This window comes from Oncorhynchus masou, chromosome 2 (assembly GCF_036934945.1).
Source record: "Oncorhynchus masou masou isolate Uvic2021 chromosome 2, UVic_Omas_1.1, whole genome shotgun sequence".
Lineage (NCBI taxonomy): Eukaryota > Metazoa > Chordata > Actinopteri > Salmoniformes > Salmonidae > Oncorhynchus > Oncorhynchus masou.
In genome coordinates, this window is record NC_088213.1 from 38,695,003 (window position 1) to 38,710,200 (window position 15,198).

Sequence of the window (15,198 nt, forward strand, 5' to 3'; positions counted from 1 at the left end):
TCGCAACCAGGGCAGGTTGTTCGGATCATTGATAGGTAGAAGATGGAGACTGCTATGCCAGCTGTGTGATACTCCGATCCTGATTCCTGTCCCCCCCTCTCCATTATCTAGGACCTCAACAGGAAACAAGAAGCCCTAAAATCCATGGATTGTTGTTATTTTACTGGAGTCTAGAATTGGGAGATTTTTGTTGCTTGCCAAAGCAGTTAGGCGCTACAGGCAAAGAGATTTTAATGAGCTATGACACTTTGTGTGTGGTATTTGGACAAGCATCACTGAACAAATATTAATCAGAGACTGTTCATATGGTTTTAAGTCTCTAGTACTTACGTTTTGCAAAACGCTTCCCTCTGTGGTTGCTGTCTGTTGAAGATTTAATATCATGGTAGCAAGATGACCAAATCATGACCCATTTTCCTGATGGTGTTGGATTTAACGTTAGTGAGCCCAAAGTCACGGTACAATGATTCTCTCCGTTGAATAACAGGAGCTAGATTAAAATGAACCAGAAAGCTCTCACTTCATCACTCCTGCATATATTTGGTGAGGCTATTGCTTGGTACTTTTCAAGTCACTTGATGTGCTGTAGGGAAGTGAACTGTTTCCTCTTATGCTGAAGTGTTTGCCCCAGATAGTCTTGTCTTACCTACAGTAGCACCAATAACACAACATCTCAAAGCACGTAGAGAAAGTGATAGCACCACGGCCATCTCAGATCTGGCCCTGTGGCTTTCTGAACGTCTACGTAAGAAGATGCAGAGACAAGCACTCGGGTTAATAGGTACATGTTTGTCTCGTGTGTTTTCAGATAAGAACAAATGAAGCGGTGAAGACAAAAGAAGCTTTCCGTTTCACCGTGATGGAAGAGAGATATAAAAACACTTTCTCCGTCTGCGGTTGTAGACCCTAGGCTGCACAGCCTGTTTGGCTTCCTTTGGCAGTTTCAGGTGTAAAACCGCAAGGTGCTGTCGTGCAGGCAACTGGGACGCACGATACAGCCTGTAACAACTAAAGCGGTTGTGCTTTTTGTGTAAAGATACTGTTTGTGTGTCTTGTTAAAAATACGAAAGTGCATTGGCCATGTTGCACCGGCGGCAGTGAATTATATTGTTCCTTTCTCTCTTTCACTTGAATACAGTTGTCGAACTTTCTGCCTGCATCCTCTAAATTCTCAATTTCTGTCACTCTGTCTCTCCTCTATTTCTGATGGCAGAACACTGTTTTCTCACAGCAACACTAGGCTGTGTGTAGTGACAGCACTGTGTTCTTCCCCCCCTAACCATTATACCCCACATAGTCTAGATGGAATAGAATTAGCATATACATGTCATGGTTGTCTTACAGTATAAATGGAATCAAACCTGATTTGAAGTGCATTTACAATCGCAACACACTTTATAGTTAAACATATCTATTCGTATTAGTTTCTGTTGCTTTGAGTGGGGGTACGTCTCTGTGGTAGTTTCCAGTGAAGGCTACTCTCTCTTTCTGCGATTTCATTTCTCAATATCCTGCAGCTATCGGCTGGATTCCACGTATCCCACATGAGCTTGGATCCTCCAGCTGGAACTAGTTTCCAATGGAAGTTCCCCAGAGAAATTGGCTTATTTATAGAGGCATTTCATTTTGGGATCGCTGACCCATGATACCACTGTCTTGGAACAGATTGTATTGAAATGCAAAAACTCTCAGCTCCAGCTTTTACTTTGTTCTTTCTTTTCTAGTTTTCAGTCTCTGTCCAACTCTTCTCTCCAGCTGGAGTCTTTTTGAAACTCGCTCCCTTTTGCACTCATTCTTTCACTCACCTGTTGTCGAGCCACGTTGATTTGCCCCACTTTTTTCTCTTGGACTTCGTTGACTAGACTTTTGTTTGTGCTTATTGTATCTGTCTGCAGTAGTCACTCAGTATTAGGATCACTTCCCGGTCCAATACCTTGATCAGCTCTTTGATGTTTCCCTACAAGACTCAGATCAGTGAATGTGAACAAATACCCCCTGGAGCCATAAGAGGGAGACAACAGGTAGTCCATGCAAACCAATGAGATAATTCATAGAACATCAGCTGACCCTCTAGGTCATGGATGAGTCCGAAGATCAACTTGAACTTTTGATTGGCATGTTGACAAATGTTAGTCTGTCAGTCGGCTTTGATATTGTTGAGGTGGGTCTTTGATCATTATGTAGAGAGACGCAAGAGCTTAGCCCTTTATCTCAGCACCCATACACACTCTGTGATATTCCAGAAACAGACACAAACACTCTTCACCCCTGACCTCTGAAATGAAGTGACAAGAAGAGCCTGTTGTGGTAAAGTCAACTGAGCTCCATAGAAATGTATGCATGTTTCCTTTGTGTAACCACATTTAAGTGCAATGTCTGCCTGTCTGTCTGTTTGAAAAAAACTTTTTTTAGCAGACTGTTCAACCTCCTTTTACGCTCTAAGTAGACAGTTACAAAATAGACCATTCCTACACAGGAGTTCACATGTATTTTCTTTGCAATCCCGATCCTGAAGAGCAACTTAGTGCTTGATTGATTCATTGAAGCCATACAGTACTGTCATGTAGGCCTAGGTGAAAACCACTGTGTATGTACGGCGAAAACACCCAGGTGTCTTGTCCAGCTGCAGCCTTCAAAACCCTCTGTCTGTCAGCCAGACACAGACCAAACATGTCCCTTCTTATCTCTTATCTTATATACCAAAATGTAATCTCTTCCAGTCATCGTCTTTGGGTTTCTGCACTCTTCTTCTGTCCCTCTGTTTCATACTTTCTCTTAGTCTTCTCTCGTTCCTGCTCTCGTTCTAACTTCCTGTCTGCGTCTGATGAGGTTCAGATTACAAACTTAACAAGAACCATGTATCAGCTCTGTTTTCCTTTTTCTTTCCCCCACTCTCCCCCTCTCTGCTTTCTCTGTCTCTCTTTTGTATTACTAGCCCTGGTTCCTGTGTGTTTTCACTTGATTCAGTTCAGATTACATCCACAGTTAGCTGATAGAAGAAGAGTTGTGTCTCGTTTTCCACTTTACCTTCTTATTTTCGGCAGCAGCCTCTTCACCTGTTCTCCTCTTGTTCCACATACTTATATATCTATGTTCACTTTTTCTCTCCATAAAAGCGTTCCCTTTCCATGCAAGGGGACAACAGAAATGGTTTGTGGTCCAGACAGAGCCATTGTGTGTGTTTCTGTGTATGTTGCTATCCCTGACTGATATGTCGTACAAAGGCGACAAGGCCCAAACCATCTCCCGCTCTGACTCTGTCGCTGCCTCCCTTTTAGAGAGCACGAGACAAGACTCTCAGAGGATAGTGTTCAGTGTAGGTGAGAAGAAGGGGGAGGTTATCTCCTTCCTCTACTGGACTGCCTCAGCTGACTCCCACCACCATCTCTGTGCTGTAGCGTGAGCCCTACTAGGGGGGTTAGGCAGAGAGTTTATATGGAGGGGACATTAAAATGGCATGGCATAATGAGGTGTTATAGATCGTCCCCCATTGAAATCTTAATGAACATGAAATGGAGAATATGGATCACAAGGAGACTGCAGGCAGTGATGGTGTTACATAGGTACATAATACATCTCTGACGGCACTGCTCCCCGTCTTTCATATCATCTCCCTTGTGTTTGAGATTCCTGAAGATATCCACTAGTACAGAGAACAGTCAGAGACAGAGATGGTATTTTAGACAAGATCTTTGAGAGAATGCATGGTGAATGAGCGTCCCTCATACATTTGTTACTTACAGGAACTGGTGAGTTTGCTGCTCAGTGTTTGGGACTAATGTGTTGGTCTATTACTGCAGAATCCTTGCTATGTTTATTCCACAATTTGCATCTTTGTACGTTTGGTGTGCCACGCTCGTAGCCTACGGTGGGTGTATTTTTATATTTAGTCTCTCTCATCAGCATATAAACAGCTTCCCTTAAGCCAGAGCAAATAATTATGGCTCAGCCATGCAATTGATCCATTACATGAGTCTCCCTCACACACACAGTGTTACAGGTCTGGTGTGATTAAGTTGCAGTAAACATGTCAGATACAGGCTCTGATGGTGATCAGGAGCGGGATTCTGCACTAGACTCCAGGCTCATCTCATGTTTTACACCCCAGAGAGTTGGTTTGGGGTGTTGATTTGAGAATTCATATCGTTATACACCAAAGTCCTCTCATTCTCTTCAGTCGCCTCATTCTCATACATAGATAAACCATGCTGTCGCTGCCTCTGGGGATCGGAAATTTAATGATCAGAGTTTTGGTTTCTATCCTTACAAGAAACCAGCTAAAACGGTCTCATCTCAGCCCCCCCCCCCTCTCTCGCTCTCTTTCTCTCTCTCTTACACTATCCTCTCTCCCCTCTTCTTTTTCTGTCTGTCAAGTCTACCTGTCCCTCACTGTCAGCAAATGCAAATGTATTCTTGCTGTTGTTGACAAGGGTCATGACCCTGCAAAAATGTGTCGTTTTATAGCAAATTTCTTGCAATTCTACACATATTGCAATGAGGCTGAGAGACAATTTTGCAGTTTTACAGCTAATTTCCTGTAATTGTAAACATTTTTGCCATGGCTTATGACCTGTTCAAAACTGCCTTCCGGGGACTGTTGGGTGTGTGGTACTCTAGTGATGACCTGTCTGTAGAGTATTTTCATTCTGTCTTTCTGCATCATTTCCTTTCTGGCAACCGATTCATCGGTGTCTAGGGACTGCAAGTTGCCATGGTGTTAAGCCGAAGTCTAGAGTCTGGACATGCGTGAGGTCAATGGGTTTACTGGGTTGCCATGGTACTAGTTGAAGCTTCGTTTCTCATCCTTGGCTGTTTGCAAATGACCTTTGCAACTTTCTTCAAGCTGTACTGGCTCTAGGTAATCTCTAACGTGTGACCATTCGTCTGTAACCTCCTGTAACTGGCACCAGAACAGTATGAAGAGGATGGCCCAATGTATCTCACCTACTCAGACTGGTCCCAGAACATATTTCTGAACTCCACAGGGACACTGGACTTTATGTTACTCATTTATCGACCAGAGTGTTTTGCTGTGGCAGTTGATGGTCACAGAATAGGAGTAGACTAGAGTGTGTAAAAAATACTTAAAGGAAGTTGTACTGTCCTGTCTAGGGCTGTGGAGGTCACGACATTTCATCAGCCAGTGATTGTCAAGCAAATAGCTGCCGGTCTCACTTTAATTAACATAAACACATTTTGCATCTCCTGGCTTCCACACATAGCCTGCAAGCCATTATAAAAAGTGTAATAAATCCTTGTAATATAGCCTGCACCTTCACAATAAATCCACTATTTATTTTAGACAGGTCTAAAGAAGCATGGTGAAGAAAATGTTGTCCATTTCAGAAGAAAGGAATAGCAGACTCTGATGTGGCTATGCCAAACGGTTGTGGGCTGCACTAGTTCATTTAGCAGACAAGATTTGCTTATAATTCCGTGGCATTATTTTATATTATTTTATAGTATATAAAATACAATTGAACAATGCTGAATAAAATATAAATATTTTCTCCAAACGATTTGGGGGAGTGCACACATTCTGTGCTGACCATTCTGTGTTGAGAGGTTAACAAAGAATGAGGTACTCCTACAGTATATGCTTCATTTAGTTGTTCTACAAACATTGGGCTATATGTTTTGATGTTTAATACATTGTAAGGCTGCATAATGAGACTCTAATGATGATTTGGAAAAAAAAGTGTCTTGAAAGGCATGAGCTCTGCTTTGTTTTTCTTTTGCGCAGTCTGTACACACTCCAATAGTCTCTCATTCACAATTTGACAAGCACTTAATAATGCCTCAAATTTATTTCAAGGCTGCATCCCCTTTGTGTCCCGAAATGCACCCTAAAAAAATCCATGCCTTTTGCTGGTCGCAGTGCTGCGTTGTGCCCTTCTCCCTGTGTGTGATGCGCAATCCGGTAGCGTCTCTCCTTCACACGCCTCTCGGTCACATGATTGGGTCTTTCTCACAGGCTCCTAGTTAAGACAGACACATTGGGGATGCAACTGCGCACTTCCGTATCCAATTCCGAGGTGCATATTGAAGATATTTTTTCATCAGCCAACAAGATGAGTAGGCCTTTCAAGAACAGCAAAAGCATGAGTTTATGTCAATCTACTATCCCCCATAGTACAGAAGTTGAGGTATTCTATTCTGTGCGATAAATAAATATTCCAATCCTAGTTTGGGACAGTTGTGGGATGCGATAGATCTCAAATTAATACAAAACCTTTTTATGCAATGTGGCTGATGCAACAGATCAAAACATTTAGCTTAAAATGTTGATAAACTATTAGGCCATTTCTTCACATTATAAGCGCAGCAATGCGCACATGGTAGTAGAATATAAGCGTGAATGTTCCATTAGCAGAACACACCATTATCAAAAGTGACCGCAAATGCAATTAAGCATGTAATGCTTTTATTATTTGCCCACTTTAGTTGTGATACAAAGGTGTGCGACTATGATTCGAACAAGTAAAGAAAATAAAAGGTATTGTTTCTTACGCTGGGCATCATTCACAAGTAATAATATAGAATCCATAAGTAATAGGCTAATATTGTCACCCATTAGACTATTCTTGATTTAATCTTATTTTCACATATTCTAAATACTATATGTGTGACATTTTGTATGATTTAGAATGGACCATTATCATGCACCTGTCTTGAAATGGGCAGCGGGAATAAATGCTTGTCATCTATGCACTTAAATAGTGAATGGAGGATGCTTTTTCCCGTGATTTATTTACATGTCAACCAGGTAGGCTATAGTCCTGTTGTAAATATAAGCATTGTGCTTAATATTAGGAAAGTTGAGAAATAAATATAGTAGACCTAGCCTATAGAAAGCTGGTGGAATCCTCCTCTTTTTATCAGTGGCCATCACTCTGTTTTCTCACGCAATTGCATAGCCTATAGACATTTTGCGCAACATGATCTCATGGGCTCTCATGAAATGTTTGATTAGATTTTTGAATACATTTGCGTTGATGTCAGAGTGATTAGAGGGACAATAGACTGCTGAGTACCAGGCAGTTAGCAAGGTTTGTAGGCTACTAATGACCAGCAGCATCAGAGCTTGGAGAAGACTAATTACCGTGACTAAACGGTCATGTGGAATTTGGCTGTCTTCATGACTCGTGACCGCAGGTGTGGTGGTAATATGGTCACTGCAACAGCCCTAGTACTGTCCAACTAACCAGTGTCTCCGTTTTGTGTTTGAATCTGCAGGTAGCCAACTGAGTAAAGGTGACCATGCACTCCTGAGTGCACAGCATTGCTCGTGTTTCCTGCTTTTTCCTGGATCATCATCGGCTCTGTGATGAACCACACCCCTAGCCCCCACATGGCCGAGGCCGCTAAGTCCGGGGCGGGCCTGCTCTGTGGCCTGGGCCTGGGGCCGGACAGGGTCCGCTCTCCTGATAGCCTGACCCACACGCCCAGCCCCACGGGGGGCACCCCCAGCTCCAGCCCTCCCCTGCTGCTCTCCCCTGGCCTAGGCGAGTCTGGGGACTGGGAGAGCCGTGAGGAGCTACGTCTGAGGGAGCTGGAGGAGGCCAGGGCGCGAGCTGCCCAGATGGAGAAGACCATGCGCTGGTGGTCGGACTGCACGGCCAACTGGAGGGAGAAGTGGAGCAAGGTGCGCTCCGAGAGGAACCGGGCACGGGACGAGGTGCGGCAGCTCCGCCAGAGGCTGGACACCCTGACCAAGGAGCTGATGGGCGCACGTCGGGAGCGCCAAGAACTGGCCTCCGAGAACGAGACACTCAGACAGGAAGCACTGCGTCTCCGTGCTGACCAGGCCTCGACCTCCCACGCCCCCTCAGCACCACCCACCACCCCACCCTCCTCCTCCTCACAGCCCTTTGTGGACAGCAAGCAGGACAGGGTGGGCGAGGGGCCCGGGTCACCAGAACAGGAACCAGTGAGAGATGTGGACACAGATAAACCTGACAGACAAAAGGTGGGAGAATGGTCACACACTTTAGTACCAAACAATGTCAGAGACACACTGCAGTACTCTATAACCCAGCACAGATCTGAGCCAGGGGAAAGGTTGGTCAAAGTTCTTGGTAGAAGATATAGCACCAGTCACTTATTTGGGCCAGCGTTTCATCTTGTTAATGAAGAGCCAGCAGCAGATATGTCTCAGAGCTTAACCTCCAGCATTGTGCCTCAGTGGGAGCTCCGCTGAAGTGTAGCTTTTGTTGTTAAAATAGAATCCCCCCTGCACCACCCTATCTTCTACCCAAGGGGCACAGCTTGGGTACTGCATCATTGAAGCCCAGTCCTTTCTCTGTGAGCCTCATATTCTCAGACATTTTGGAGGGAAGGGAAAGTCCCTGTTAGACACACAATATAAAACAAGCTTCCTGTCACAGAAAAGCCAGTCATCTTGCATGATTGGAAGGCATTGTAACTGTTCGTGTTCTCAGATGTCCTTTGTCAATTAGACACAGGTCAAAATAGACTCCCTGAGCTGGCTCATCTGGTTTACAGTAGGGTAGCATTCTACCTGGGATCATAATGTATATTCAAGTCCCTTAGTCTTAGAACGCGTTGTTGAGAGTTGACAAGATGAGGTTTCTGTTTTTAGGAAATGTGTAACTTGGAAAGGAGTGTTCAGCTGTATGCAGCTCAAGCAGCAGTGAATACAGATCAGTGTCATTAGCAATCTGACTTGACCTTCAGCCAAGTCACACATGGGGTGGGCTGCTGTTTCCTTGGAAACACTCTGACAGACACACACTCTCACACTCATACTGAACAGGAGGTCCACTTCAGGCATGAAAGGTAATGACGATAACCATTCTCAGTTTCCCAGTCTGGAGCCAAAGGGGAAACAAAAAATAATTGAATCATGAGAAGACAACCTGGAGGAGAATGTCCAGTCAGATTCTTCCGCAGTGGCTCACCATGGGCCAGCACTGAGCTCTCCCTAGACAAGCAGCTGGCCATGTATAATAAATCACTATTGGATAAACAGCAGCATGAAAATGAGCTGGGCATTGTAGGGATGCTCACATACAATCCCATTTCCTGCCCCTCCATTGTTCTCTCCCTCTGTCTTACACAGACACGATGAGTGCTTCCACATGTGGCGGGTTGAGTGAGAGGAGCAGCGGCTGCCCGCTCACCTCCACCTCATACATGAGCCTCTAGGTCCCCCTGCTGGCCACCACTGGTAACAGCCTGTGTTTTTCCTTCAATCGGATGGTTGTGCTTTTGTGCTCAGCTCTCTCAGTAACAGGAGGTTGGCAGAGGGTCCGGAGCCCTGAGTGTTTCCCAGAGACAGGAAGAGAAGGAAGAGAAGAAAAAAGATGTGGTTGAAAAAGTTTTTGATTTCTCCGTCAAACGTCCTGGGAGTTGAATTTTTATAGACAAGGAATTGGGATAGGGCGTAATATGATAGCTGCTGTACCGGCGCTGTTGAGTTAGGAAAAAACTTGTCTCCCTGGTGGGGTTGAATTAAGAAAAGTAAATATTTGCGTCTCGGAGTGTGCTTCGCTCTCCAGCCTTCTCTCTTGGAGTAGAGCTGTGATGGCTGACGTCGGGGTTTCAGAGTGGAGTGACTCCACTGCATGGCTCATCTAATCAAATCTAATTTGATTTGTCATATGCTTCGTAAACGACAGGTGTAGACTAACAGTGAATGAAATTGCATATATCCCTCTTCCTCATTCCTCTCTTCTCTCTGGTCATTCTCCCGGATTCTCCCTTCTCCTTACACCCTCTGTCTGTCCCTCCCTCCCTTCCACTTTCTCGACCCTCTGTCATTGTTTCTTTCCTTCTATCTCTCCCTTCCCCCTAGGAGCTGGAGCTGTTGGAGTCCGTGCTGAGGTCCAAGGCTGAAGGTCCAGAGTCTTGGGACGCCCGTAGTGCCAGCAGCCTGCGTTCTGCCCTGAGTCGTCAGGACCGCAGCCGGCTGCTCTGGGATGACATCGCTGCCATGGAGGAGGACCCCGGCAAGATCAACGCCCTCCAGCTCCGCCTCGACGAATCACAGAAGGTCCTGCTCAAAGAACGCGAGTAAGGAGAGGGGATCGAGGGAGGAGGGAACGAGACTGAAGGAGGGCAATATTTAGAGAGGTTGAGGACTGTTCAATTATGTGAAGGTGCTTTCCTCGGATATATTATGGCTCGTATGGAAATTAGCATTCATGTTGAGTGTGTAGAAAGTGTAGACGAGTAACTGCTCTGTCTCTCCTCTGTTCCACCGTTGGCTGAGATGCCAGTCTCTTAATTTACAAGCAGAGCCTCCTGTCTTTTTGCCTGAGCTCAGCTCTGGCACCGCTGCAGCTTCCCGCTCTCGCCAACACTACCATCAGCCCCATTATCTTTTCCATTAGAATCATAACTGTTTTCTGAGCTCTCTGGAGGCTGCTGATTGGTCTGCATCTTCAGGTCCAACAGTCTGGCAGAGCCCGTCTGTCTGTAAGACTGGTTTCTGTTGGGCTATTCTGGAACATTCATTCTGTCAGTGCCATGGGCACCCTGCTGACCTCAGGAGAAGACATTTATATTCACCCAGAATATTGAAGTCAGCTGTCACTTTTAGTTAAATCATAACATCTATCCAACTCTGTTTTGATGGCAATATGGTTACATAGTATTTCGGGGACACGGGTTCTGTCAAGTCTCTTCCTTCAAAAACATATTGAATAGGCACAGCTATTTTCCTGTATTAAATATTTAGAACTAATATTGTGCATGTTTGAGATTGTTCTCGGAAGGTTTGGGATCTATCTCTGTTGAATAGTCATCACCTATGTTGCTCGAGCAGTATTTAACCAACTCTCTTCTCTCCCCAGGGACAAGCATGCACTCAGTAAGAGCATAGAAAAGCTGGAAACAGAGCTGAACCAATGGAAACTCAAATACGAGGAGCAGAACAAGACCAAGCAGGAAGCCGTGAAACAGGTGAGATCCGAGGGTCACCTTTACCTTCTAATCCCACAACAACCGCCCAGGGGGCGTATACGTGCCCTCCGAGGCCACACATCAAACGGGGTCAAAGGCATCAAACGTCAGCCCTTTCATCCTGGTGGTCTGAGAAGAGTTGGCGCCATATTGGCCTTGGGAATATGGTCCGTACCTACGTCAATACAGCATGGCAGACTGGCACACATCCACCTCACACAGACACACCCGCTGAGACTGCAGCTTCAAAGAGAGGGTGTGTGTTTACAGGAGACAGCCACTAGGAGGCACTCTGTGCTCAATGCAGACAAGCTCTGTGTGTGTGTGTGTGTGTGTGTGTGTGTGTGTGTGTGTGTGTGTGTGTGTGTGTGTGTGTGTGTGTGTGTGTGTGTGTGTGCCCGTCAATGTTATTGGAAAACCGTGAATGGACTGGCCGGGTCGTCAGTGAAGACTGAAAAATCTCCCCGGATATCATGAAGGGCAGAGAGGACAAGAGGTGGTGGAGGAGAGAGGAGAAGATGGAGAGGAGCGACAAGAGGGTCTTGAACAGTGAGAGCGGGAATGACTGTTTTGATGAGAAGGAGAGTGCAGAGAAGGAGAGGTGAAGATGGAGATGTGGCAGGTGTGTAATATGTGCCTGGACCACGGTGGGATCTCCGAGGTTAACGGGAGAAACCGTTGTAGCCTGCACAGCTGAGTGAGAACGTCATGTTGTATGGGAATGTATCATCCTCGAAGGTGGCTCAGTTTATAGGAGGAGAGAAAACTAACGCTAAGTCCATGGATGCCCACCGTCTTGCCAAGGAGCTTAACACCTGTAATGTTCCTGCTGTCTGGCTCTCTCTCTCTCTCTCTCTCTCTCTCTCTCTCTCTCTCTCTCTCTCTCTCTCTCTCTGTCTCTGTCTCTGTCTCTGTCTCTGTCTCTCTCTCTCTCAGCTCAACATGTTGAAGGAGATACACCAGGATGAGTTGGGTCGTATGTCGGAGGACCTGGAGGATGAGCTGGGAGCACGCACTAGTATGGACAAGAAACTGGCCGAGCTACGAGCAGAGGTGAGGCTTAAACAAAACACACTTCTATCGTTTTATAGATCTCAAATCCCTTTACATTTAATGGGGGTGCTTCAGCCCATTCACCAGCAATTGAACTCAAGTGCACACTTGTCTCTGACTCCATGTGACCCACTAGTTAACATGGTGGCAGTGGGTGGGCAGTGCGTCACTGACATACTAAGTTGTAATTTTTGGAGAGTATATTTCATGACTGTGGCTCATGGTGGAGGGGGAACAAGTCCTCTCCTTTGTAGTGTTCATTAGAGAGCCCTCCTCCCATCGCCTGTCCCCCCTCAGAGGAGCGTGTCACATTTTCCCAGCGGCCCCCGGGGTCCCAACACCAGCCCACTGTCAGCCCCACGTGCCTCACACCTCTCCTATCCTCTCTCTTCTCTTTTCTCTCCTCTCCTCTATTCTTCCTCATTGCCCAAGCAATGCGCTGCTCTAGTATCAGCCGTGGGAATACACCCTGTGAATGTTTAATGGCTCTGCTGTGGTGGCTGAAGGAAAGGAGAGTATGATAAAGTGCTAATGTAGCATCCATTTACGTGTAGAGCATTTACAAAGGTCTTTACTACCACGACCCGGACACTGGTGCTCTGACTGACTGACTGCAGGGAGCCGTCTCAATATTCCTCTCTGGTACAGCGATTGGTTGATTCAACTTACCCTCTGACCTCGTCCTCCCCCTCTGATTTGACATGGTTTTCCCTCCTCTCCTCCCCCACTCCTCCTCAGATGGAGCGGCTGCAGGTGGAGAACGCTGCCGAGTGGGGCCGGCGGGAGCGTCTGGAGACCGAGAAGCTGGCGCTTGAGAGGGACAACAAGAAGCTGCGGGTGCAGACGGAGGACCTGGAGGAACAGCTGGCCCGTAAACGGCGGCAGGCGGCCAGTGCCCTGGACACTGACCTCAAGACCATCCAGACTGAGCTGTTTGAGAGGAGCAAGGTGAGGGCAGAGAGCAGGAACACCCCCCCCCCTCTGTGCACTTCTGACTCCCCCCTCCGTGCACCTCTGACTCCCCCCTCTGTGCACCTCTGACTCCCCCCTCTGTGCACCTCTGACTCCCCCCTCTGTGCACCTCTGACTCCCCCATCTGTGCACCTCTGACTCCCCCCTCTGTGCACCTCTGACTCCCCTCTGTGCACCTCTGACTCCCCCTCTGTGCACCTCTGACTCCCCCCTCCGTGCACCTCTGACTCCCCCTCCGTGCACCTCTGACTCCCCTCTCCGTGCACCTCTGACTCCCCTGACTCTGACTCCCCCTCCTGCACCCTGTGCACCTCTGACTCCCCCTCCGTGCACCTCTGACCTCCGTGCACCTCTGACTCCCCCTCCGTGCACCTCTGACTCCCCCTCCGTGCACCTCTGACTCCCTCTCCGTGCACCTCTGACTCCCCCTCCGTGCACCTCTGACTCCCCTCTCCGTGCACCTCTGACTCCCCCCTCCGTGCACCTCTAACTCCCCCCTCCGTGCACCACATCCATTTGCCCAATGTCGACAAAATGTAAATGGTGAAACGCTAACGTTGTACCCATGTTTGCCCTCTAGTTGGGTGCCTTTTCTTTGTTTGCTGAAATCCATACTTTCAATAAGCGTGAATCAAATCCAACCACAGGCTGCTTCCTTGTTGAGATTCAATTGGCACGTGCATTGGCACTGAGTTGTCGGAAGCGGCAATGAGCAAACAGTCTGATTGTATTTGGTTAACATTTATTGAAAAAGTATGGATTTCAGCAATCAAAGACAGGCACTCAACTACAGAGCACAAACATAGGTACAAGATAAGCGTTACATAATTACTATTGACGTTGGGGCGAGTCGATGTAGCCGGAGCTGAATACCACAAAGCCTGGTCTCAGCCTCACTACGTTGATGTGTTCATTAGAAACCTCCTTCACCGTGGGAGTGGAGTTTAGTCATTTGATGTGGTAATGTTACATTAATACCTGTGTAATTCATGTGCCCTTGGATTTCCTTTACTGCAGTATACACTTCTGGGGTCATGCACCTGAGGACCCTGTAACTTGTGATGGAGGGGGGGGGGGTGTATAGTTACGTATCGTCATATTATCCTGAACAAAAATATAAACGCAGAATGACACTTTCTGCTGAGTTACATGTAAGGAAATCGGTCAATTTAAATAAATTCATTGGTCAGAAGTCTATGGATTTCATATGACTGGGCAAGGGCACAGCCACGCCCTGGGGAGTCAGGCCCAGCCAATTAGAATGAGTTATATTTCAGACAGAAATACTCCCCAGCACCCCCCCCCCCAGACAATCCCACAGGTAAAGAAGCCGGATGTGGGAGTCCTGGGCTGACGTGGTTACACATGGTCTGCGGTTATGAGGCCCGGTTGGACGTACTGCCAAATTCTCTATAATGACGTTGCAGCTTGTGGTAGAGAAATGAAAATTCAATTCTCTGGCAACAGCTCTGGTGGACATTCTTGCAGTCAGCATGCCAATTGCACACTCCCTCAAAACTTGAGATATCTGTGGCATTGGGTTGTGTGACAAAACTACACATTTCAGAGTGGCCTTTTATAGTCCCCAGCACAAGGTGCACCTGTGTAATGATCCTGCTGTTTAATCAGCTTCTTGATATGCCACACCTGTCAGGTGGATGAATTATCTTGGCAAAGGAGAAATGCTCACTAACAGGGATGTAAACTAACTTTAAGAGAAAAGCTTTTTGTGTATATGGAACATTTCTGGGATATTTTATTTCAGCTCATCAAATCATATCAAATCAAGCTTTATTTATACAGCAGATTTCAGACATGGAATGCAATGCAATGTGCTTCAAAGAAAACAAACAAAGGTAGAAAAAAACGACACAACAAACATAAAAGGATAAAATCTAAAGAATAACAATACAAACAGAGCGACTATAAGCACCCTGAGGAAAAGCAAAGTTAAAAAGTTTGTGTTTTAAGATCTCTTTTAAATATGTCCACAGTTTCGTCCCCCTGAGGTTCTCTGGCAGGCTATTCCAGGGTCTGGGGGCATAATAACTAACGGCTGCCTCTCCATGCCTCTAGAACTAGTCCTAGGTTCATACCAACACTTTACATGATATTTTTTGTTCAGTATGTTTTGGGACAATATTGTATTTGATCAATTTGTAAGTAAATAAAAAATAAATATAAAAATGAGCATTAGATAGCGCTTATCGGCTGTACCTGCACCAAAACTCTGGTAATTTTCATCCT

General features: G+C 46.3%; 1 protein-coding gene across 1 annotated transcript in view; it reads left to right on the forward strand.

Annotated features, from left to right (window-relative positions):
* Positions 1-15,198, forward strand: part of LOC135504698 (coiled-coil domain-containing protein 102A-like) — a 67,528-nt gene that overhangs the window by 25,067 nt on the left and 27,263 nt on the right. Inside the window, exons 2-6 of the mRNA XM_064923494.1 lie at positions 7,237-7,969; positions 9,818-10,035; positions 10,818-10,926; positions 11,863-11,979; positions 12,718-12,927. Of these exons, the coding sequence (XP_064779566.1) occupies positions 7,328-7,969; positions 9,818-10,035; positions 10,818-10,926; positions 11,863-11,979; positions 12,718-12,927 (1,296 nt within the window). The 5' untranslated portion in view covers positions 7,237-7,327. The remainder of the gene's footprint in view (positions 1-7,236; positions 7,970-9,817; positions 10,036-10,817; positions 10,927-11,862; positions 11,980-12,717; positions 12,928-15,198) is intronic.